Source organism: Pogona vitticeps, chromosome 1 (assembly GCF_051106095.1).
Source record: "Pogona vitticeps strain Pit_001003342236 chromosome 1, PviZW2.1, whole genome shotgun sequence".
In the NCBI taxonomy this organism is placed as follows: domain Eukaryota; kingdom Metazoa; phylum Chordata; class Lepidosauria; order Squamata; family Agamidae; genus Pogona; species Pogona vitticeps.
The window spans coordinates 160800737-160824831 of NC_135783.1; the positions used below are offsets into that span (position 1 = coordinate 160800737).

General features: G+C 40.5%; 2 protein-coding genes across 7 annotated transcripts in view; one reads left to right on the plus strand and one right to left on the minus strand.

Annotated features, from left to right (window-relative positions):
• The first annotated feature begins 2859 nt into the window (after positions 1-2859).
• On the plus strand, positions 2860-19558 carry FAM161A (FAM161 centrosomal protein A). Of its 5 annotated transcripts, none has more exons than XM_020790633.3 (7): positions 2873-3191; positions 7517-7752; positions 10202-11377; positions 13370-13537; positions 13708-13807; positions 14975-15138; positions 15899-19558. In XM_020790633.3, exons 1-7 carry the CDS (start codon positions 3057-3059, stop codon positions 16245-16247), a joined length of 2328 nt encoding a protein of 775 aa, XP_020646292.3. In that variant the 5' UTR covers positions 2873-3056; the 3' UTR covers positions 16248-19558. The 5 variants fall into 5 exon arrangements, with proteins under 5 accessions (XP_078233793.1, XP_072860143.2, XP_020646292.3 ...); XM_073004047.2 differs by lacking the exon at positions 2873-3191 and adding an exon at positions 5032-6496; XM_073004042.2 differs by lacking the exon at positions 13370-13537 and having other exon boundaries at positions 2872-3191.
• LOC110077509 (serotriflin) overlaps positions 16799-24095 on the minus strand; it is a 31342-nt gene continuing 24045 nt past the window's right edge. For both annotated transcript variants that reach the window (XM_020790623.3, XM_020790624.3), the window contains 2 exons: positions 23110-23195; positions 16799-22228 (listed from right to left, as the gene is read on the minus strand). In XM_020790623.3, the coding sequence (XP_020646282.3) occupies positions 22101-22228; positions 23110-23195 (214 nt within the window). In that variant the 3' untranslated portion in view covers positions 16799-22100. The remainder of the gene's footprint in view (positions 22229-23109; positions 23196-24095) is intronic.

Sequence of the window (24095 nt, forward strand, 5' to 3'; positions counted from 1 at the left end):
TTGTTTGATTTCTTAATTAAATATCTAGAGACACCTTCTATTTGTTGCTTTCCAGTTCTGCTTACAATTAACTGAATCATGGCCTCTTTTAAATCCCACTGCATTGATAGAAGAGTTAAACATATGCCTTTCCAGGAATGCTTAACTTTGCATCATGCCTTCTAACATAATTAGATCCTTTATGTCTCCACTATTACCATCATCACCTGCAGCTGCACTGAAGTTGATCTTATTTTCTGTGGGTGTAGCTCTAATGTTTCTAGATGACATCGTCATTACAGGATGAGAATAGCATCATGTGTGAAATTTAATATCTGTGCCCATCTTGTGGAATTTCATCCCTGTTTCTGAATTTGATTTCTGTTTTGGGTAACATCTAAGCCTTGTTATCTTGCGATACATGAAGGACAGAATCTTGCTGGATTATGCAGTTAAAAAAACATAAAAATTTAAAAGTTGAAAACTAGAAGACTGAAGATAAATGAAGTATACACATCTTTTAGGGCAGTGGTCCCCAACCTTTTTAACCCCGCAGACCAGTTGGGGAAGGTGGGGCACCCTTCCGCGCTCATGCGGATGTGCGAAGGAACGCTCTCTTGTGCGGGGCGAAGGAGCGGTAGGGTGCTCCTGTGGGTGTGCACATGCGCGAGGGGGTGGCAGAGTGCTTGCGTGGGTGCAGGCATGCATGCGCAAAGGCTGTGCAGGGGGAGTGTGTGCGGGGGTGGGTGGGTTGGTGAGGTCCGTCTCCGCGGCCTACTCCAACTCAGGCCATGGATCAGCACCGGACCACGGACTGGGGGTCTGGGACCTCTGCTTTAGGGCAAAGTTAATAGGAAGGAGAACTTAATGGGCTGAGGAAACATGAAGACTTGACTGGATGCAGCTCAACATTGTTTAGAATAGGGATAATTCGGGGGGGGGAGCAAGTTCAGCTTATTGCAGAACCTCTGTAATACCTATTATAAAGTTTTTGAGGGAAGGTCTTAATAATAACCTTCAACACAATGCCTTTCAGCTCTAGACATGGAGTTTTACAGTAACTGATTGCAACGAAACTGGAGGGAAAACTCAAATCCTTGGTTTTAACGAAAGGTAAAGGTAAAGGTTCCCCTTGACAATTTTTGTCCAGTCGTGTCCGACTCTAGGGGGCGGCGCTCATCCTGCTCTTCAAGCAATAGAGCCAGCGTTTTTGTCCGAAGACAATCTTTCCGTGGTCACATGGCCAGTGTGATTTAGACACGGAACGCTGTTTACCTTCCCACCGAGGTGGTCCCTATTTATCTACTCGCATTTGCATGCTTTCGAACCGCTAGGTTGGCGGGAGCTGGAACAAGCGACGGGCGCTCATTCTGTTGGGTGGATTCGATCTTACGACTGCTGGATCTTCTGACCCTGCAGCACAGTTTTAACGAACCATGTAGAAAAACGGTGTTTAAAATATACTGTAGGCTTGGTGAAATAAATGTTTTCATTGTGTGTTTACCAATTGGCAACTTCTTTGTTTTGGGATACTCAAATTGTTTTCAGACTGTTAGGAATCCTTCTGGCTTGAAGGTGAGAAGAGTAATGATGAACACCCTGTCTGAATAGCAGCTTGTGGCTGTTGCCCTGGGCAAGGCAGGTTTGTAAGGCATGCTACCTGTGCAGTTACTAACAATTGGGGAGTAGAAGTATATGCATCTGATTATGCAAACTCCACCTCTGGTACTATTGGTAGAACCGTTAATTACTTGCAAGATGAGAAATTAATCCCTAGCAGTTTATCAATGGTTGCATAATGATGCAGGGAAGGATTGTACTTTCTGGTTTATAGCCTTGGTCTTTGACTCAGGCTATTCTATTGTGCACAGAACAGTTCGTTAGCATAAGGTTATAATCTTCCTGTTTACCTAGGACACAAAAATATGTTATTCTAAGATAAGTGCTTGTGGTTTATATTATACAACAAATTAGTCTAGGTACTTTGGTATGTCCCACTTAAGTGTTTCAAGACCAAATGAAAAGGATAGAGCTTTTAGTTCCTTAATAGTGCAATTCTAAATATTTTTACATCTTCTGCATAGTATTGTATTAGTAGACTAAATGAAAGCAGGTGTGGTAATACCGTTTTCCTGCTCTATGAGTTAAATGGGACATATTTTAGATGTATAGCGCTGTAATCTTATTTACCATTTCAACTTGTGAAAAAGCAGCCACTTTGCAAATATGTTAGTAAAAGAAACGCATGATTTCACTGCTGATACTAGATTTAGATTTTTTTTTCTGAGGTGGGGATGGCCTACTGACATCAAGAGTAGTAGGGATGTTGTCTGTGTGCACGCGTGTGCATTCATACACCCACGTTTATGTTAATGTAACCTATAGTGGAAGGTCCTTCTCTGATTATTTCATCAATACTGATTACAGTTGTTGGATCCCTGCATCCTGTAGATTTTGACTGTACGAGTACACAGAGCATCGCTGTTCAGACTTGTGCTGAACAGGCTGTACCTGTTCTCTGACTTAACTCCTGAACAGCCCTAGGCGCTTACAGTAACGCTGCCGCTGCGGCTCTCCCCGTGTACTTACAGGGAGAGGGAGTGGGCAGGGCTTTTTACTATGCCTAACGGGCATGGACTTCTCTCGCAGCCTCCTCCCCTCCCCTCACGGGTGATGTGGGAGTGGGAGAAGCTATTCTTCGTATTTCTCCATTGCTTCCCCCCCACATCGCCCTTTTGGATACACCCTGGCCTCCCCTGGGGCGCTAGTTTGAGATCTCAGCCGCCCATTTGCAGCCCGTTTTCCCCGGCCTGGGTTTCTCCCTCGTCTTCCTACGGTGCCTCTTGCCTGACTCGGGTGTGTGTGTGTGGGGGGGGGGGGCGGGGAGTGACGGATAGGTGTCGGTAGCAATCAGGAAGTCCGACTTCCAGCAAAGAGGCTCTTAGGCCGGCGGTGGCCTCTTTGTTTCGCAAGCGAAGGTCGCTTGACTCCTTAGAGCCGCCGTAGCGTCCCAAGCCAGGAGCCGTAGCAACGGCGGGCGGCCGGCAACCGGCCAGCTGTCATTCGTCCGGAGAGCCATGGACGCGGCCCACCGAGCGGCGTTGCTCGCCGTCTCCTGTCTCCACACGCCGGTCCACCCACGGACCCGAGTCCCGATCGCGCGGTACGAGCGGGAGCCAGAGAGCCCCGCGGCTGGCCTTCGCGAGTGGCAGGTCGGTATGCGGGGGCCGCCCCCCTGTCGGCGGACCCCCAAGGACAGCAGTTGCTGCCACCTAGTGGCTCGGGCGGAGAAGGACGGGAGGAGCGCCGGGCTGGGGGCTGTGGTCTCTGCTTCTGGCTGTCATCGGGTGGGTGGAGGGGCTCAAATGGGGCATTAGGAGCTTGGCTGCGGGAATATTTTTTTTTTTTTTTTTTTGCGGGAAGAAGCGAATGTCTGTTGCTTGTACATCTCTTAAAGTCAAAGGAAGTGGGGGCTGGCAACTCCCATGGCAAACAGTTGGGACTTCGTCCTAAGCGTGCAGTGGTCACATTTAAGCCTGATTCTGTCACTTTCTTCCCAGAAGGCAGCCCACTTACATTTGTGGAAAGTTATTTCACTCCTTTCCTAAACTTGGAAAAATTATTCTGAGAGAAGATATTTGGTAACAATTAGAATGGCTTTTGATGGATCATCTAGATCAGTGTTTCTCAGCCTTTTATATCTCACACCTTAGCAGTCACTTTTTAAAAAATCAAAACAAAAAAACTGACCCAACCAAGAAAAGGGGGAAAATACTCTTTTCTGAAGAAGGCCATTTAAGTATCCATAGGCATTCTCTTATATTTACCATTTATGGTAAGTTTTGATGACATGAAAACTTTCAGTGATATTGTTGGGAATACAATCATTTGTAATTGAAAACTGATAATGCTATTGAGTGTAATTTTCACTGTGAAGGTAACACTGCAGTGGTGTTGGGAATAAACATTATGGCTACAACTCAAACACAGACGAAAATAATACTGTAATTTAATTGTTGCTTACAGCACTACATCCCATGAAAGCTACTTGTGGCATCTCACTAGTAGGATGTGCTGGAAATGAAAAACTAGAAGAGAAATTCTGCTAGGGATTGTTGAAAGCAGCAGAAAAGAAAACCCCAAGGCCAAATATGAGCTGGATTGATTCAGTAAAGAAACCACAGCCTTGAGTTTGCAAGAGCTAAGCAGAGTTGTTAATAACAGGACCTTCTGGAGATCACAAATTCATATGGTCACCTTAAATTATTATTATTATTATTATTATTATTATTATTATTATTATTATTATTATTATTATTATTATTATTATTATTATTATTATTATTATTATTATTATTATTATTATAATAATAATAATAATAATAATAATAATAATAATAATAATAATAATAATAATAATAATAATAATAATAATAATAATAATAATAATAATAATAATAATTCTATTTATATCCCACCTATCTAGTTGATTAAGACCACTCTAGGCGGCTTACAACAAGGGGTACAACAATGAATAAAAGCAGTTTTACATAAAAGAAAACTTTCAACAATTGGGTTAGACACTAGGAAAGAAAAGAAAAGTGGAATCAGGAATTAACTAGGGGGGAAGGCCTGCCGAAACATCAATGTTTTTAGTTGCTTTTTGAAAATACCCAGCGAGGGGGCCGCGCGAATATCAGGGGGTAAGTTGTTCCAGAGGCGAGGAGCCACTGCCGAGAAGGCCCGATTTCTTGTCTTTTCCTTCCGGGCTTCCCTCGGCGTTGGGCTCCTCAGCCTCACCTCCTGGCTCGCGTGAGTGACACGGGTAGATCTTGGTGGTAGAAGGCGTTCCGCCAAGTATTGAGGCCCTAAACCGTTTAGGGCTTTATACGTGAGCATCAACACTTTGAAGTTGATGTGGAATCGGATGGGCAGCCAGTGCAATGCGGCCAGAGTGGGTGAAATGTGTTGGTATTTTTTCACCCCACTAAGAAGTCTGGCCGCCGCATTCTGCACCACCTGAAGTTTCCGCAGCAGCCTCAAAGGTGATTTGACAGCACATGATAAAAGATGTGTACCACTAGTCCTGAACCACTAATCTAGAAAACAAATAATTATCCCATCTGGATGGATTATAGCTCAGTTAGTACATCCACGTTCTCACTTCCATTTCTACATGCTTAATTCTTGAAGCATTTTCATACAGAGAGCTGCACATGCCAGCAGTTAAAAGACACTATACAGCTGTCTATTACTCCTTAAAATATTTTCTGGAGGAACATTGGACAAACGGTGTCGTTGAAAAGCAGACATCATGATCACTTACTGCTCTTTTCCTCACCTAACAAATAAGGCAGAGCAATTGTTCGATGAAAGCCTCATCTGGACCCACTCTTGGACTTTTATCGGGAGCATGATGGGAAAAAAATAACAACTCAACCTTTAAGACTCACTGCACCTGCAGCATCTCAGCAGCTGAGAACTTCACAGACCTCCAGCTATGAGTACTAACATTTGTTTCCCTAGCCTGTAGTTATTTAGCTAGTTTTATAAAAGAAGAAAAGTTCTTCATTTAAGCATTGGAAGGCTTTTACCAAAATCAACTATGCTTGTGCTCTCTGCCCCCAGTGTCTCATACAGCTATGAGAGTAATGCTCATAGTAATGTTATTCTCAGCATAATGAAACTTTCTGCATGGTCTAGAGATTAATATCTCACATGCACTTTCTCTTGTAGGGAACTCTTTTTATAATGATACATTGGTGGTTTGAATCCAAAATTGACCATACTGCAAGTGTTTATTCCTGCTGGATACCTTGTTAAACTGTGTAAACTCCCGAATGGCTATAGGCCTCCTCCTCTGCTTGGCAACAATGATAGGAAAAAATATGGGTATATTTTATGAGAGGTTCCATGGCTTCATATGTCTCTCACTGTCAGCGGTGAGATGAAATGCACAGCAGCCAGCAGTGGGCGTAACTAGAGGCAAAAAGTGGCTACATGCATGTGTGCACAAAGAGAGAGACAAACAGGTGAGAGTTCTCTGTCTCTCTAACCCCTACCTCCCTTCTCCCAAAGGCAGGTAAGCAAACCTTCCTGCAAAGACTGCCTCACTCCTGGTCTGTTAATTCATTTTACAACTCAGCTGAGGAGCAGAAAAATGCACCTTACCAACTGATTTGTATTGATCCATTTTTCTCTGTGCTTGGGTCCAAAGATGGGCAATTAGCTTTCTCCACTCATGTTCTGTCTTATTAAAAATTTCATTTATCTCTCATTTTCTTTCTTCCTCCACTCGCCCTCACAGAGTGTGATGGAACTGTAGGTGTAGCAAAACAAGAAACTCAGGTGGGACTGTGACATTCTGCCTTTGGTAAGGAAGCAGGTAGGGGTGGATTGGCTGAGGGACCCTACACCTGAGGTGGGCAGTGATCGATTTGCTGGAATGGCCAAACTTCTGTTGCCTCCTGTACACCCTGCTGGCTGAGAATGGAGGTGATGTGGCAGTAACTTTGATGTGAGTATATATGGAAGGTGGTAAGAAGGAAAAGAATGCAGTTTAATGAGCTTTATTCTACCATTATAAGAGAAAAGATTCACATTTTAAAGTTTGCTTTCTACAAAAGGTTGAAGACTCATGTTTTAGAACTTTCAAATTTCTTCAGCTTAGGGAAATATCTTACTTTAGTCCTTTATGATAGTGCTTTAATTTTCATTGCACTGTATTACGTGGAGGAATTGTCACAGGTATTATTTGTAGGAATTTTAAAATAACAAATAGTGACATTTAGGTAGCATGGGTACAATTTGAAAGGGCAGATGCCAGATGGTTTTCTTGAAATCTGTCTAAATCTCTTAATGAGCTTTGTATCAAAGGACATGAAACACATTTATGCACAGCTGAACAGAACCGTGTACAGTGTTTCAGTATATGTATTGCTGAAATGTGATTATTTGTAGAATATTACAAACAGAAATATTACAAATAACTATATGAAACTGTTCCAGAAACTTTACATAGGTGCTGCTTTATAGTCTAGTCCTCTGTGTCAGCAAATGCCTCCTGCAGCACCTAAACTTTGACAGCAACATTCCCTTGCCTGTCATATGTTGTTGGTGTACTTTCTACTGGATTGGAGAAATAATATTTTCCTTTACGCTTATTGGGATAAACCATTGCTTCACGAAAGATGCTGTGGATGTTCTCACAGGATTCTCCTGTGCTTACTTGCCGAGGAGCAATCTCTTGGCGCTCTGACTATGACAGATAGCAGAGTTTTGATCTGATGTTGAAGTTGTAGAAAATGGACTCTGCTGACTTTGTCTGCTGCCCCAAAAGAACTTCTTTAAGTGATACCACATGAAACAGCTTGGGGAGTTGTGGCCATATGACAGTTACTGTACTTCATCTGGGCCATTACTACCTGCAGATTCAAACACTGAGATATGCTGAATTGTCAGATTTGCTTATGACACCTACTGTTTGCCAAATCATGTTCAGTTTAATAAAAGCTGTTTTGATAATATCTCTTTTTAGGACAATTTCAGCCCTGAGAGGGAGCAGAGTTCCACTGCATATACTGATTGTAAGGAATGCATAGACTTCTCTAAAATGTATCTTTCAAATCAAGAATATTACCTAAAGTTGGAAGAGCTTAAAAATGCTCACATGGAGACCATGGCCAAACTAGAGAGCATGTATCAGACTAAACTCTATCTAAAAGGAGTTCAGCCTTTATCCAGTGTGGATGTGAACCATAATATGAGTTACAGGTATGGCTTATAATAATCTTTTACTTCTGGATTTTCTTTTGTGTGAAAATGTTAAATATTTTAGTAGTGTTGCAGATTAATTTGCAGGCTGATGCCACTGCAATAAAATTTTGGCTCCATTTGACATACCAGATGCTAAGAGGTACTGTAAATACAAATCTTGATTTTTCAAAGTTCTGAAAGAATCTTGAATTCACCTAGATCCTATAACTGGGCACATTCTGAGCTACCTGCAGAACAAGGAAGAAGCCTAACGATAAGTGTTTTATTATATTTCACTCAATCAATATATTAGTTATCTATAAATATGGAGTCATAGATTTTTTTTAAAAACTGGCTTTGATTTTAATGTTTTTCAATGTAGTATAAAATGTTTGAGAAACCTCACACCTCTTGTGGTTTACAATTGGTTAGTTACAAACTTGAGCTTATATAAAGAGAAGGATCTTCCATTTGTGGAAGAGACCTTGTTCTAGTGGAGGGTTCTGTGGTGGGAAAAAATATATAGTGTTGCCTGTTATTGCTCTTCCATAGGGTTCTCCAGTGCTTTTGGGTGGCTTTTGGGGAGACACACGTCTGCAGGAGGAAAGATTAATCCAAAGTCTAGATCTAACCACAAGGATTTATATATTAGATGAGATATATTTATCCTTCAGAATTATCTTCTCCAAACTAGTGGTGTCCAGATGTTTTACCATCAGCTTCAGCTTCACTGGCCGTTAGTTAGAGATTGTGAGACTTGAAGTCTAAAACATTTGAGGGCACAAGGTTGGGGAAGACAGCTCCAGACTTACTAAGGGCTGGTATAAGTGTAACACAGACCCCTGGAGGCTGGTGGCTCCCGTTTTGTGGAAAGGGGCTGTAAATTCACTCAAGGTTTTAGTCTGCACTCTACAAGGGCTATCCAAAGTTAAGGTAACTAGGGTTAAGGTAACATAATAAAAAATATAATAATAATTTATATTGTGATTGGTAACCAGAGTACATTCCAATAAAATCAGTTACACACACACATACACACACGAACCTGAACATCAACATAAAACTCCTCAAAAGATGCAGTAATCAAAAAGAATTGGGACAGTCTACAGATGGCTAGACTTGCCACTTCTACTTTTTGGCTTCATGGTTGATGAAACAACAACATCAGCAACAACAACAATAATCATGTGCCATTAAGTCAATTCCAACTTAGGTTGACCTATTTAGTATTGTCTGGGTATAAAGTACCAAGAGGCAGTGCTTTACTCCTCCTGATAATGGCCTGGGCTATGCAAGTTACCCAAGGCTGAATAGATGGCAGGACACAAGATCCCCTCAATCACATATGCTTTGGGTGATTTTTGCTGGCTTCTCTCCCAAGAAGAACTCAAATTCCTAACCCCTGCCTCTGCAGAAAGATACCTAAGCCATTGAGATATACCACTCCCCCAAAAGCCCCCCCCCCCGTTTTGTTCTGGTACATTATATTGGCTGAGACCACAGAACAACACAACACACACAATAATACACAACTGTATCCCAGTGGGAAAAAAGCAATAATTTATTGGTACAATTTTTGTTCCTGCTCTATTTTGTCTGTTTTATAAAAATAAAAGCTACATGGGAAATGGTCGAACACTGAGACATCTGCTTCAGATAACAATGTCATAGAATACATACATTGCCCTGTTCTGTGTGTATTCTGCAGTGTGACTGTACAGAACTAAAATGACCCATCCTGCTGCATGAAGGTCAGCTGTGGATAAGCAATTGGAATAGGGATACAGATTGCTTCTTCCCATTGCTTTCTTCTAGAGGACAGAAGTGAACCACATTAGCATTAGTGAACCACAGGCAGATCTTCACACTGTCATTAAAATAACTTTCTGTGGGAGAGCTGAAGTCAGGTGGTTGACTTTTCCTTCATTTTTTTCAGTGTTCTATCTTAATTTGTTAGGTTAATGAATGTTGCAAAAGATGTAGTGGCTAACTTGCTGGGACCTGAACACTTCCATTGCCCCATCCACCAGCATGTTATGTGGTGTGAACCAATTGACATGTGTCTGATAAAGAGCCCACAAAAGCTTGTGTCAAATGAAAGTTGTTCTTTTTTATGGTTCCACAAGCACTTTCTTGTTTACATCCTCTAAAGTTAATATTCAGGTGTGCTAAAAGAAGAAAACTATTTATTACTATTACTATTTATTAATAAAACTGTATCAACACATTACATATTTTCTGAAAATGTTTGGCTATTTAAAATTTTGGCACAGAGAACTATTTCTTAGGCTTTCAGCAAGGAAAATGATGAGGCCCAGTCTACTACGCTATCTGCGTTCTGTAGACTTGAAGCATCCTCTGTGGATCCTGCTTCTGTTCTCATTCGCAAAGGCAGTGTGTTTCATTCAGTCTGGTTAGATTCTGATGCTTGCATTGAAATAGCTTTCACATTTTTTGTTGTCTTTAGGTCAACGTGGGACAAGAACATTTTTCAGCTTCAGAATCTGCATAAATCAGTTTCTGAGCCAGACTTAAGCAACTCTTTTAGTTCAAGTCTGTCTAATATATCTCATAAAGACTTAGAAGAAAATGATAGTGAAGATGGGTTGCTATTGTTTCATAATGATCAAACTGACAATGCATGGGATGGGTTATCCCTGGAGGATTATTCCCTATGTACCAAGAGTACTTTATTCAATCTACATACTATTAAAAAGAGCAGCAGGAAGAAGAAGAAATGGTCCCCAAAAGTTACAGTCCCCAGGCCCTTCCAGATGACTATTCGAGAAGCTAAGAAAAAACAACAGAACATCAAATCAAAGTCACTGATTGAACTGGAAAATAACTTGCTGAAGAAACAGTTAGAGGAGGAAGCAGAGTGTCAAAAGAAATTTCGAGCCAATCCAGTGCCAGCTTATGTCTTTGTCCCTCTCTATCATGAAATAATGCAGGAAAATGAAGAACGTAGGAAATCACTTAGAGAAAAGAGGAGAGAACTCCTTCTATCCACACAAAAGCCTTTTCAATTTATTGAGAGAGAAGCACAGAAGAAAGAAATGAGGAAACTACAACTGAACGACTTTTCCTCACCTCAAAAGGTGAAAGTTTTCAAAGCAAAGCCAGTTCCTAAATTTGTCTACAGCTCAGAAATTAATGAGAAGCTAAAGGAGGAAGAGCTGTATAGAGAAATTAGAATTCAGATGAGATCAGAAGAGCTTCTACGTAATTCCTCCCTTCCCAACACCAGGTTAGGAACAAGAGAAGCCAATAAATGTAGGCTTCAAAAATGTCTTGAACAAAGTAAAGAGCTGGAATGCAAGTCAAAGCTCAAAGCCAAGGTCCCAGATTTTGAGACATTACATAAAAAATTCAAGAAACAACTTCAGAGACAAAAGAACGTGATGCCCAGCACAGTCTGTGAACCCTTCAGCCTCTGCACGGCAACTCTCCCTTCCAACAAAGAGAAGATTCTTGAGGACATCCAAATGGATGAAGAAAAGTTAAAAGAAACACGTTGGCCTTATGCTTCTTTAAGATGCAGCCCTCAGATGAGGCGTCTGAGTGCAAGATCATCTTCAGGATGTAATGAATCTATAACTCCAAGGATTACAGAATCTACTAGAAGACGATTACAAGCCATTAGGTAAGTCATTTGTTGGCACAAACTGGTGCAGCCATGATAAATTAATTCCAAATTGTTGGTGGAAAGAAGAAAAAAGTTGCTAGAATAAGGTATCAAATATGTGTCTTAGCTGTTGTCATATGTCTTCAGTGAAGTGCTTATCACCTTTACTGAAATTCAAGGCTGATGTGAAACTGTCCAGAAAACTTGGTGTCTGGATTTAAGAGATCTGAACTATCACTAGAAGCTTAGTGTGACATTTACTCACGTGGCCCTTGCTTGTTTCACCAAAGACAGAGCTCACATGAATATCCCAACACGTCCTTTACCACACTGCTACCAGTTGACCTCTGTCAACACCCTTTAATTAGAAAGATTGAAGTCCAAGCTGAGTATAAAGTTGAATAACACCGGTTAATTGATTACAGTTTGCTTAAACAGGTTCTTCACAAACTTTAATGTGAATATTAGATTAATAGTAACTTGTTTCACTCTTAACTCTCTTAGTTCTCTCTAAGTTCCACACTCTTAAACTCCCAACTCTACTACCCTCTCTAACTACTGCAGACTAACTTCTACTTCAGACTCTCATCTCTCTTCCCTATCTCTTTCCACTCTGCTACAGCCCCCCTTCTATATAGCTGGCTCCGCCTCCCAACAACTCCCATTGCTGCAGGCTAATACCATTACATATATGGGAAGGCAGGGTGTCCGCTACACTTAGCACTTCTGTATGTCTTAAATGTCACTAATAACTCCCAGTTAGTATCCATTAATAGGCCTACTTACTCATACCTGTAATAAAAGGGGCTGAGCAATCAAGACAGATTGCAGACGATGTAGACCCACCAATTTTACATCTCTGCTCATCTTTTGTGTGGGTTTTGAGTAAAGTCCAATATTTTATATAGACAATTGTGGATCATAGTGTTAGGAAATGCATTTTTCCCATTGTGTCTTGATCTTTGCCTGATATGAATTACAAAGTACAATGGAAGTGGAAATTTTCCTGTCTTTGTCTTCCATTCCACACACACCCATGTTATCTGTTAAATTCTTAGATGCATAAGAACGAACTGGAAAGAGGGAAGAAACTGGAATGAGTGAAAAGTGATTGAGAAGGAGATAAAATACTAACACTTCTGTTCAAGTGACTGGTGGTATGAGGCACAAGCAAACGTTTTAGTTGTCCCTTAATCACAATGGACCTTAGAATCTTTGTTCCCACCTGATGCCATTTTACCAGCAGCTTACATAAAGACACTGCATGCCATTGTTCCTGAGAGAAACATGAGTAAAGATTTTTTTTTTCAGACACAATAGGTTTAATCCAGGAATGTGCAACTTTCAGAGGTTCCAAGGGCTACAAACACCCACTCCTGGAACTGTAAAGCTTCACTCGTTCCCATGGATATTCCTTGTACCATCTAGTGGCAATTACAATTTTACAATATTTTGAGAAGTGGGAGGGGGAATCCAGTAGTACTTGCTGCCCGCCTGCCCCCATCATGGTAAAGTTGCCTCTCACACCTCTTAAGAGTTAAGGGGACTTTAAAAGCCATTATTTTAACATTTAGAAATGGGGTGTGTGTGTGAGGGTCAAGAAGTCTGAATTGGGCCTGGCTAGGGAAGGGCACATGCAGCTCACAGGCTACACTTTCTCTATCCCTGGTTTAATGAATGGATGATTAAGGACCAAGACAGAGAAGCAGCACCCACTGCTCCCTTCCTTGGTTTAATCTTCAGATGGCTTCTGGACTATGTGTATGAGGATACAGTGGTGCTAATGATTTCCTGAGTCCAGTGGTCTTGAATGCAATTGGGACTGTCCCTCTGGCAATTTAGTGTATGGCTCCCTGTGTTCCCTAATACTAGAATGTAACCAAAATCGTACTTCTTAATCATTCATCATAAGCACTGTTTCTTGATCCATGTGGCTATAGCCTTTAGAAAGTCTTAGCAAACTTTTTTAGGATTTAAATTTGTTCAGTTCTAGTCTATTTTCTTATTTAGGGAATCAGCTGAAGAAAGACGAAAGGTAGAGGAAGAGCAGAAAAGGAGGAGAGCAAGACAGAAACAGAGAGCAAAAGAACTGCAGAGACTTATATCCATCCGGGCTGAGGCAAATGATCCGCATCAGAGCTTAGCTCAGATGTATAAATCGAAGTCAAAAACATTCAGGTATTGTGCAGTGTGTTCCCAAATCCTGGCCACTTAGCTGCAAGATCATTAGTGCAGTAGCAGGCAGCATAGCCTAGTATTGCTCCTTCCTTTGTTTCATTTTGCTTTAAAAAAAAAAGCTCACATTTAAATCCCATACCATTTCCATGTCACGGTGTATTAAACAACAGGAAGCATGAGAAGCAGAGAATGAAAGAATATCTGCAGGAACTGGAAGAAATGGAAGAAAGGGTGGAAAAGAGGCCACTGCTGTTGGAACAAGTTACGCAGGTTATTGATCTCTCTAATCTCTTTGCTAAGTTTATCTCTGATCATTGGGGTGCCACATTTTCTTTTTATTGGACATTCAGATATGCCACTTACCCCCTTCACAACACCCCCTTATGCCACGTACCCCCTTCACAATACTGGCATCATGCTTGCTGGTCTCATTTCATTTATGAAAGTTATCTCCACAAACCATGATTGTTGCCTGCTTGCTTATAACTGTCTACACTAATGTTCCAGTAAAGCTCTCACTTCTCTTATCTTGAAGTCCTAACCCACTCAAGTTAACAGACAGAATGAAGAGCAGGGATAACATCACACTATCAGACTTTGGAATTTTGCACAGATTGATTGCAGTCTGCCTTTTGAGCCAGAAGGATCCTAAGGTAGCTTATGTTAAACAGTACAATAACACAGGAATAGCTTACACCGCTTCTGGTGCATAGCAGTACCCTAGGATACAATGTCACTTCTTTTCCCCAGTACTGCAGGGTTGGGTTTTTTTGTTAGATTTTTGCTTTGTTTTGGATTTCGTTTGGTTTTGGTCCCCCCCCCATCCCCTTGGAGAAAGCTGAAGTATCTAGGAACAACAGCTGGAAAAAAAACCTGACATGTAATTGCTGAAATCCAGTAGTAACTCACAACTGAAGTAGATGCAGTGAAGCAATAGAATTTATGGAGAACTAGATTAAACAGATCCCCACTGATTTAGCGTGTCTACTTTAGTTGTGACTTACTACTGGATTTCAGCCAAAAAATATTTGCCAGCTGGGGGCTGTGAGTGCTTCATTAAAAATGCCACAGTTTGAAGCTGTATTCTGACAATATTGTAGTATTTATTATTTTCAAATATAGAATGGCTAATGGCTCTTAAGTCTTTTGTGTTTTGAACTAAGAACTATTTGATGACAGTGGCCAAAATCCTGTGAAGGAAAGCTATGCATAGAAGAGCACTGGCTCAGTGGATTTTCCCCTGGGTCTGTCCTTCACGTCATCAGTCATGCACTTAATTTTGCAGCTAATGGAAGTTAGTGACAAAATGGAGAGGTTGCTGAAAGATGCAGGAAGGATATTTATGCAATTGCCCTTCACATATTCATACTACATATTTGAAAAGGTTGGGACTATGATATTTAATGCTGTTATTCTTTTCTTTCTCCTTAAATAAAGAAAAATGCACGGATAGCAGCAGAAAAGCATTATACTGATATTCTTCGAGGGCTGGGCCTGTGTGAAGAGTTTGTTTCAAAGAAAGGCCACACTGCTGCAGAAATGCTTTTGGGAAGCCATGGTAGCAACGGTTCTGAAATCGTTGGAGAAAAAGATATTGGAAGGTAGATACAGCCAAAGTCTTTTACTAGAGCAGGGTAGACAGCACATACCTCCTATCAATTGCAGACAAAAAAAAATTGTTTTGTTTTGTTGCTTCCAACAATAATTTCTGCTCCTGGGGGCCTTCAGAAATGGTAATTCTCCTCGACTGAGCAAAGTCCTCTCTGCTCTTCAAAAAGGGCAAAAAGTAGGAACCAGGGAACTACAGACCGGTCAGCCTGACACCAATCCGAGATAAAATTCTGCAGCAGATTGTAATAAAGTCATTCTGCAAGCACCTTGAAAACAATGCAGTAATACCAAGAAGCTGACATGGATTTGTCAAGAACAAATCCTGCCAGACTAATCTTATCTCATTTTTGATCAGGTAATCTCCTTGGTAGATAGTGGGAATGCTGTAGACATAATATATAGAGATAGACATAATATATGGAGGTGGGCATGAACAAAAATCAACCAATAGCTGATCCTGTTTCTCTTCATACTCCACCTCCGCTGCCATGGTTTCCCTTCCCTTCCCTTCATGACTTTCTTCTCAGACCCCCAAAGCCAAAATGCTGTGTAAAATTTAATAGTTTCAAAGATAACCATTATGTCTCTACACAGCAACGTAAAATTGTGCTAGTTGTTGAGTGTGAAATAATTCCTTGTGACTGTGATGCAGTGGATATTTCAGAACTTAGTCTGTAAAATGTTTGTAAAGAAATGAACTGTCCTTTGGAAGATCCTGGCATGAAGAATTTTTTCCCTTTTTCCCTATAGTGATGATGAGAACAAGTTAGATGAAAACAAATCTCAAGTAGGGGAGAAGTCACAAGTCCAGCCAGTTGAATCGGAGGAGGAGGAGGAGGAGGCTGAGCAGAAGGGGAAAAAAACAGAAGATGAGGAGGAGGAAGAAGATGCAGAGCAGGAGAAGGACACTGAAGGGGAGGGAGAAGAGGAGGAGGAGGACGAGAAAGGAGAAGATACAGAGCAGAAGAAGGACACAGAAGAGGAGGAAGGTGAAGATGCGGAGGCTCAATCAAATCAGAGTGACCAAGATGCTCATGAGTATGAAGATGAAAATTTTGAAGAAGGTTCGATAGAAAAATCCAGTGACAATGAAAGCTAATTAAAATATACTTCTGCTCCATGTTGCTTGCTTTTTGGTGCTCAGAGCTTAATCTTTGGCTCATACGTGAGATGGATAGGTGTGAATAGAATTTTGAAGTGTTTTAAGTATGGAGGACTTCTGTGAATTATTAGTTGGCCTACCTCAAGTACTGGTTTTATTATGATGCGCAAAACAGCTAAAATGCCTCAGGTTTTCACCTGAGAATCACCTTATTTTACAAGAGTGCAAATGCATACTAATTTAGCTGATCTTTTTACTGATTTTGTTTAGCAAATTACAATTTACAATCCAATTCCCTTCCAACATTTCTACATATCATATTTTAATCTTAGCATTGTTAGAAGTGTACATATGTGTACCTATGAACTTCTAGCAGTATATTTTCAAAATATGAAACTTCTTGACTTTTCAGTTGACGTAGCCCTGGAAATAATACAATACAGGCTTCAAGGCATGACACTCTTATATGAAATATCTCCACCAGCTATGAATTATGTAAAGCAGCTTAGTTAAGAATATATGCTGGTAGCGTCAAGTCTCAGGTTAGACATGAAATCATAAAGTCATGTCTGTTAGACTGTTAGTTTTCACTCTCAGTTGCATGAAGGAACAGTGTCACCTAGATAGTAAAATCAGGAGCTTTTACTGAGATAATGGCTGGAATGCTGTTGCTCAGTTTAGCAAGTCACACTAGAGTAGGCCCACTGCCGCAGTGGAGATTTAGTGAGTCAAGACCTCTGTAAATTCTATTCATTTAAATGTGTCTACATTTAATGTAGATGAAATCCAAGTTATCTCAAGGTGTCTATCCTAACTATGAATCAGGTGTCGATCTGTCTGTAATTCTCACCATAGAAATAAAAGCTGAAATGCTTTATAAAACCACAAAGAAAAGCTCTATAAATGATTACTGTTCATGGTTACAATTATTACCCCCAGTATCAGAGGCAGTGTGACTCTCAGTATCGGTTGTTTGCCAACATGAGTGGGAAGGTGTGATTGCACTTCTATCCTGCCTGTAGTTCTCCCATCAAAGAAGCTGGAAGTGTTTAATGTCCAACAGACCACTGCTGCTGATGGCATCATCAGCTTTACATGGCATAAGTTATAGCAATAGGATGTCAGCTGTTGTGTCTTAACTAAACAAGGAATCCAGTGTCAAGGAAAACATGGAAATATTCATTCAATTCACAGTGTTCCCTGTATAGTTAGTAATAATTTTTCTGATGCAAAAACCCGCTCACAATTCTTATGCAAAGATGTGCTTAGTCACTGTATTATTAAGCTCGGGTCCAGAAGCTGACAAACAAATGGAAGATGAAGTCTTGGGCAGAGCTCCATAGGGATGCACAAGTCTTTTAAGAAGTAGTTACATAAAATACTCAGAGGGAGCTCACAAATAGGGTGAGTGAAAGAGGCATTTTGCATGGGTTTGGTGGAATTGACCGGAGATCATGTGGTTCTAATACAGGGGTGGACAATTAATTTCTATAGGGGGGGCCACATGAAAAATCTGAACTGTGTTCGAGGGCTGAACCAACTTAAAAATAAAATGAAACAGTGATGTTATGAATGTTTTTATTTTAAAGTTGTTAATCTTCACAAATAAAGAGGTTTTTTGTGGTATTTTAAAGATAAGCAACTGATCAACTTTAGACAAAAAGCTATAAATGGGAACATTCCTGCCAGTTCTGAGGGAAGGAGATGTGTGCTGGCAGAAAGTGACTCCCTGCTGAGAAGGCAGAGGCAGCACATTGTGGACCTGACAGGATGTCTTGGGAGGTGTGCTGTTTTCCTTGTGTGAAGGTCGAGGTTATGACAGAAGGCTTGTCAAGACTCATCAAGGCCAATTAACACTGTGCACTTCTGGGTAGGAAGTTGAAGGCACAAGTGGATTTTTTCATCACTCCTTCCTGTCAAAGTTTGTGGCCTAGGAAGAGAGCCAAGAATCCTGGCATTGAACAACTGGTTGCACAGATGGGGTGCTGAGAAATGCTTAACTACCTTGACCATAGTCTGTGCTTCCATGAGAAAGGACTCCTGGCAAGAGATGGCTTGCGTCTTACAGGAACTGGGAAGCAGATATTTGCCCAAAGTGTTGTGAATCAGGTCAGGAGAGCTTGCTTTAGCAAGCTGAGGGCATTTGAAACCAACAGGAATAGGGAACAGGCTGAATCGGGCATTTTTTGCATGCAAAACATGTGCTCTCCCATGATCTCCTGACTCCTCCTTCCATACTTGGTTACTCAAGAACTTTTGCTTGAAAGCAATCATGGTACATTTGCATTTGGCCAGACAAATTGCAAAGCACAGCAAAGATAGAAGCCATCTCTCCGAAGGTACCAAGTTACCTGGCTGATTAACTTCCCTCTAACAGGAGTACAAATGTTTTACAACTTTAGATTTCTTGCAAGCCTTTCTTGCAAGACAAACTGCAAAATGTCTTTATTTTATTTCCTATGACAATTTGGGGGAAAGGAGTCTTGATAGTAAAATATATTCTTTCTTTTATAATTCTTTTTTAAATTTAAGTAATAATTCTTTAAAAAAATATTTATTGTCTAGAGTGGTCGCAGTGACTAGATAGGCAGGATATAAACAAACAAACAAACAAACAAACAACTAACTAACTAACTAACTAACTAACTAACTAACTAACTAACTAACTAACTAACTAACTAACTAACTAAATAAATAAATAAATAAATAAATAAATAAATAAATAAATAAATAGTTTAGAGGCCCACAGTATATTGATCCAGATAATATTTGCTACCCAGTATGCAAATTTAATTCAGAAAAACAGCTTTGTGCATAGAGATGGGAAGGCATGGTGGAAAACATGTTTTCCCTCCATTTTTTTCCAAAGCTGTTTTATTTCCAGAAAAATTGAAAAAAAATTGAGAGTGTGAAATATGTTTTTTATAATGATAAATAATATGTCTATGACATGGTATTCAAACTATATAACATGAAGACCTTAATGAAATACTTCTGAGACACTGTGTATTTAGTAAGTTCTCTCTAGAGACAGAGGGACATGGTGGCGCTACAGGTTAAACTGCAGAAGCCTCTGTGCTGCAAGGTCAGAAGACCTGCAGTCGTAAGATTGAATCCACGCATTGGAGTGAGCCTCTGTTGCTTGTCCCAGCTCCCGCTATACCTAACTTACTTCATTGCCATCTCTTGTTGTATTATTATTGTTGTTCTATTTATATTGCCATTATTTGTACTGTTGTTAGCCGCCCAGAGTAGACTTCGGTCTAGATGGGTGGGGTATAAATTAAATAAATAAGTAAATAAATAAATAGGTTGCAGATCTCATGACTAATAAAAAATCTTTTAGCATCATAATAACAAAATGATTTATTAAAAGACAAGATTTCAAGGAACAGGGCCCCTTCGTCAGGTATGTATTCTTTCATTCTTCTGATAAAATAATTTAAAATTGTAGTAAAATCTTGATAAAATGGTCAGCAAAATCTTATGTCACAGAAAGGATAGTAGGTTCCACATCTGTATTCCAATTGGTTGGTTGGTTTGCTACAGTAGACTAACACAACTAAGGCATGTCTGTACTGGCATATAGTTGTGATATATAGCTTGCTGATGCCACAGTTTGGATTGATAAACCCCCAACCTTGTCCACTAGTGTTTCCACTTAGAATCATCCATCCTTCCCTTTAAGAGCTGTCGCGCACCTTTCTGCCCCAGCGGTAGGGTGTGCATTCTTTTTGGCATTGTTTGTCTTGTTTAGCCATCAGCAGCTGCAGATTCTGGGGGAGAGTTTGAGAAAGTGGGGGGAGAAAGAGGGAAGGGAAGCAGGGAAAGGGGGAAGGGAGAAATTGGAACAGCACTCAGATGATCAAGGGTCGTGCTTAATTGACAGCTGATAAGGCTACAAGGGGTCATTAGCTGTATGGATGGGAGGAGCTTGCCAAATGGCACATCGCTCCTCCTGACTTCAACAGTCCCTTTGTAGCTTGATCCACCCCACACTCAAAATAGCCAGTCTGGACAGTCCCTGGCTTTCCTCCTGAATACCGTGTTGTCGTGATTATGTGATCTAGTTAACGGAATGATGCCTTTGTTCTTTGCCTCAGGCACTCTCAACGGCTATATGAGTATCATTTCTAGCGTGACAGCTCAGGGTAGGAGTGGTTTTCTATTGTGGGATCATAGCCAAGATTTGGAAGTGGGACCTCTGCTATCTGTGCTGTTCTAATGGAATAATACTCTGTATTGAGACCCCTTTAGTATTCTGTGCTCCGTGAGTCTGGGTGTTGTGCACCGGGCAAAGGAATGGATGTGCAAAGGGACCTGCCATATCCCGCCCTATCAGTAGTCTTTAGGAATCCGCTTATTTGGGGGTATAGTTCAGGAGTTGTTACAATACTAAAAAGGTTTCGTCATAGCAGTAGTCCACATCTGTTGTTCCCAAGCTATAAAGTGGTTTCTGGGACTCGTTCTGTTGAGCTTCCTCCTCTAACTTCTATTTTCTCTTGGCTATGTGCCCCACTCCCATTGCAAAACTGTTTGTTCCTCTCAGACGTGAACAGGACAACTATATTTTATGGAGTATTCTGATGAATGTCTGAATAGGGGCACTCTTTCCATAACACTTTTGGGCTCTATGGGATAAACCTATAGAGATCTATCTCCTACCTACAGGCTTGTAGAAACATCCGAGTGTTATAGTCACTACTCTTTTCCTGAATGGCCTTGTATATGTCTCTTTTGGAAGAAGGTCTGTTTGCAGGCTGTGTTAGTGCTACAAGCGGATTCAGAGTAATTATGGCAGAAGTCTTTGACTCAGAGTGCTGACATATAGAAGACATAAAATTTGGTGGCTGGAAGGGCATGGACCCCTCCACTGATATTTCTTGCTGGAAGGGCATGAACAACGCTGTCCAGAAGGAAACAGAAAACAGGCTGGCTCAGCATTAAACCAATACAGCCCCAGGTGTTCCTTTCCATTCCTATATCCTCACAGGCCTATGTTTAACCAACAGGCCAACAAACCTCTGGGTACCAAGTTTTCTACTTACTACTCTGATTCAGTTTCCAGCTTGTAGGAAGCATGGCAATTTGGGATGACGGATATTTGCACCTCTCTTTCTGCTTGTCATTGTGCTCATGTCTGGCCTCCTGCCTGCTGTACTAGGATGGTCTCCTCTGAGAAAGTGTGTTCTGTTTGCTTGCCTGAGTCATCTGTGTGCAACAGATAGGGTCACACAGAAATAAAATCCACATTAGTGAAGCATCCTACCCTGCTCGGATAAACTCAGCATGATCAATGAACAATTGGGTTTATTGGAGAGCAGGGTCACCAGCGAAGTCTTGAATACATGCCCATCGATGTTGTTGTGCTGCCAACTCTTGGTTCTTCAGCTATTGTTGTGGGATTGCTTGGATTGCAAACTGAGCATAGGAACCTGATTACATTACATCTGGTGACGCAGCAGCAACTGTGATGTTGTGAGGCTGTCAGAATGCCCTGTAACCCATTCATTTTATAGTTCAGATTCCACTATTAGTATTTGATCAACCCTATCTGAACCTTTCTTGGGGTCACATGTATATCTGTGTTTATGATTTCTCCTGGGACTCTACAGTTGCAGAATTTCTCTCCACAATCTTTTTTTTTTTTTGCCTTTAATGCCACATTAGATGAAAGAAGATATACACATAGAAAGGAATTGATCAGTTTTTCAGTTCTGGAAACATGCTTACAACTTTCATTTGAACCTAAGGACGTGGATCATGAGGATAACGTTAAAGCAAGGGATGAATTTTTTGAGAATTCAGAGTTCTTCATTGAAGAGCAGAACTGTCATGGAGCAGGCTCTGTCATTTTATTTCAGTGGTGCACAGGCAAGAAGCAGGGCAATATTTCATGATTTTTGCATCCTTACACCCAGACATCTTTGCTAAGTCATTACAGTTGGCGTACTGATCCATATGCTTGCAAGGATTGGCTGAAAATGAAAGAACATTAGAACACATATGAAGAAAAGTAACATGACATCAAAGATTCAATTTCCAAGGGTTCCTTCTCTCAGGTATTGGGATTTTGGGCTTAATGTTTTGGAGCTTCAAATTAGACCTTGATTACTCAAAAGAAAGGAATGGCACAAAAAATACAATTTAGAAGTAGTTTAAATGCACTAGTAATTGGATTAGTAAGTAGTTTTGCAATCCTGGTCAAAATCTGGAGAAAGCTGGGCAAAATTTGAAATGCATTATGCCCAGGTCCTAACCTAACATGTTATGCAGAAGTTCTTCACATCTGTTAAAAATGGAAAGTTATCTAAATATGAAAAATTCCCTCTGTGTCTCAGTTTTAATACACACAATCTCAGTCTCTCTCTGTCTCTGCCTTAATTTAATATTACATGCTTTATATTCTATCTATTCATGTTTGAGTCCAATAAATTGGATAAATCTTGATATCTAGAGACCTTCACCATTAGCTGTGGCTCGCCATCTGCCTGCTTACTGGGATCTTCCTCTTTTTTCTTTTTCTTTTCTTCTTCTTTTTTAGCTAAACTTCCAGGGCTATTACATTTGTTTCGTGATGTGTATGAAATGCAAAAGCCAGCACACCATTAAACTAGGTGCAGGATTCAGGGCTTTCCCACCACATAGTCATTTTCAGTGTCCACAGAGGCAGATCTAGAAGAAACCGCCTGTGATGAGAAACTTGTCTCCTTGTCAGATTAAAATATATCCTCACATTCCCTTCTCTTATTCTGATTTAGTGGCAGTTGCCTAATGGTGCAAATTCTGTGCTCTAGTTGAATGTCGTTCCTTAATGTTAAAGACTGCTGTTTTGACATTTGAAGTTCTTTGCACTTACTGCATAGTCCTTTGTCACAAGCTGAAGGGCAGTCCCCGCATGGTGGTCCTGATGTGTATGGAGTATTAAGTGAACCTACGTTCCCTCTGCGAAGACAAGGGCAAAGAATCAGGCACTGTAAATGGTTATGAATGCACGTTTGCAGTACCTAGAACCCGAGACAGTTTTCTTTGAAAAAGAAATATGTATGTATTCATTAAATAAATATCTATAACATTTTAGTGATCCAACAAAAGTATTACCTGAACCTGATTTTTGCTTCTAGATATGGACTGCATAGCTACTTAGACTTTTTTTGAAAATTTGATGGATACTTTACAGAGATGGATTTCATAAACTCTCCTGTGCTGTTTTCACAATTTTCCTACTTAATTATCTATTAAATCATTTGTTGGCTGCCTTTCTCCCAGTGAAGGGACCCAACAGGAATCACAATGTTAAAAAACATAAAATAAAAAACACAATAAATTACTGATTAAAAACAATTAAACTATACTACTAATGAAAAATCAATCAAGTAATTTAAAAACATTTCAGACTATGAAGTCAAACTTTAAAAAAAAACAACCCAGGGGTTCAGCATCCAGGACTCAGTTATAATTGTTAAAAGTTATTCAAAGCCTGTCTAAAGAGTTGGGTCTTCAACTGTTGGCAGAGGGATAAAAAGGAGGGGACCAACTGTACCTCCCCTGTGTATAATATTAGCTGCATGAATAACTGATGACATTGCTGTCTCAGAAGTAAGCCCTGTGAGCTAGCATGAACAAATGGTATACTCAGAAAGAAGTTACAGTAACCCTAACCATATGGTTATCCCATGATTTTCTGGGGAATGACTTAAAAGCAGAAAGAATGACCAGGTTGCTTTTGTCATCTTGCTTGGCTGGCATTGAAGCGCTTTCAAAACCATGCCTCAGATGTTGCAACCAACACCAACAAGATACTACCTGTGATCTCTAGCTGGATTACTTCCAAACCTTCACCCA

What these genes read in the sequence shown, in the direction of transcription:
- FAM161A (XM_020790633.3), top strand. Translation starts at nt 3,057, where the DNA reads ATGGACGCGGCCCACCGAGCGGCGTTGCTCGCCGTCTCCTGTCTCCAC. An exon ending in AGACGATTACAAGCCATTAG is followed by an intron (nt 11,378 to 13,369) that starts GTAAGTCATTTG and finishes TTTCTTATTTAG; the next exon opens with GGAATCAGCTGAAGAAAGAC. An exon ending in TGTTGGAACAAGTTACGCAG is followed by an intron (nt 13,808 to 14,974) that starts GTTATTGATCTC and finishes CCTTAAATAAAG; the next exon opens with AAAAATGCACGGATAGCAGC.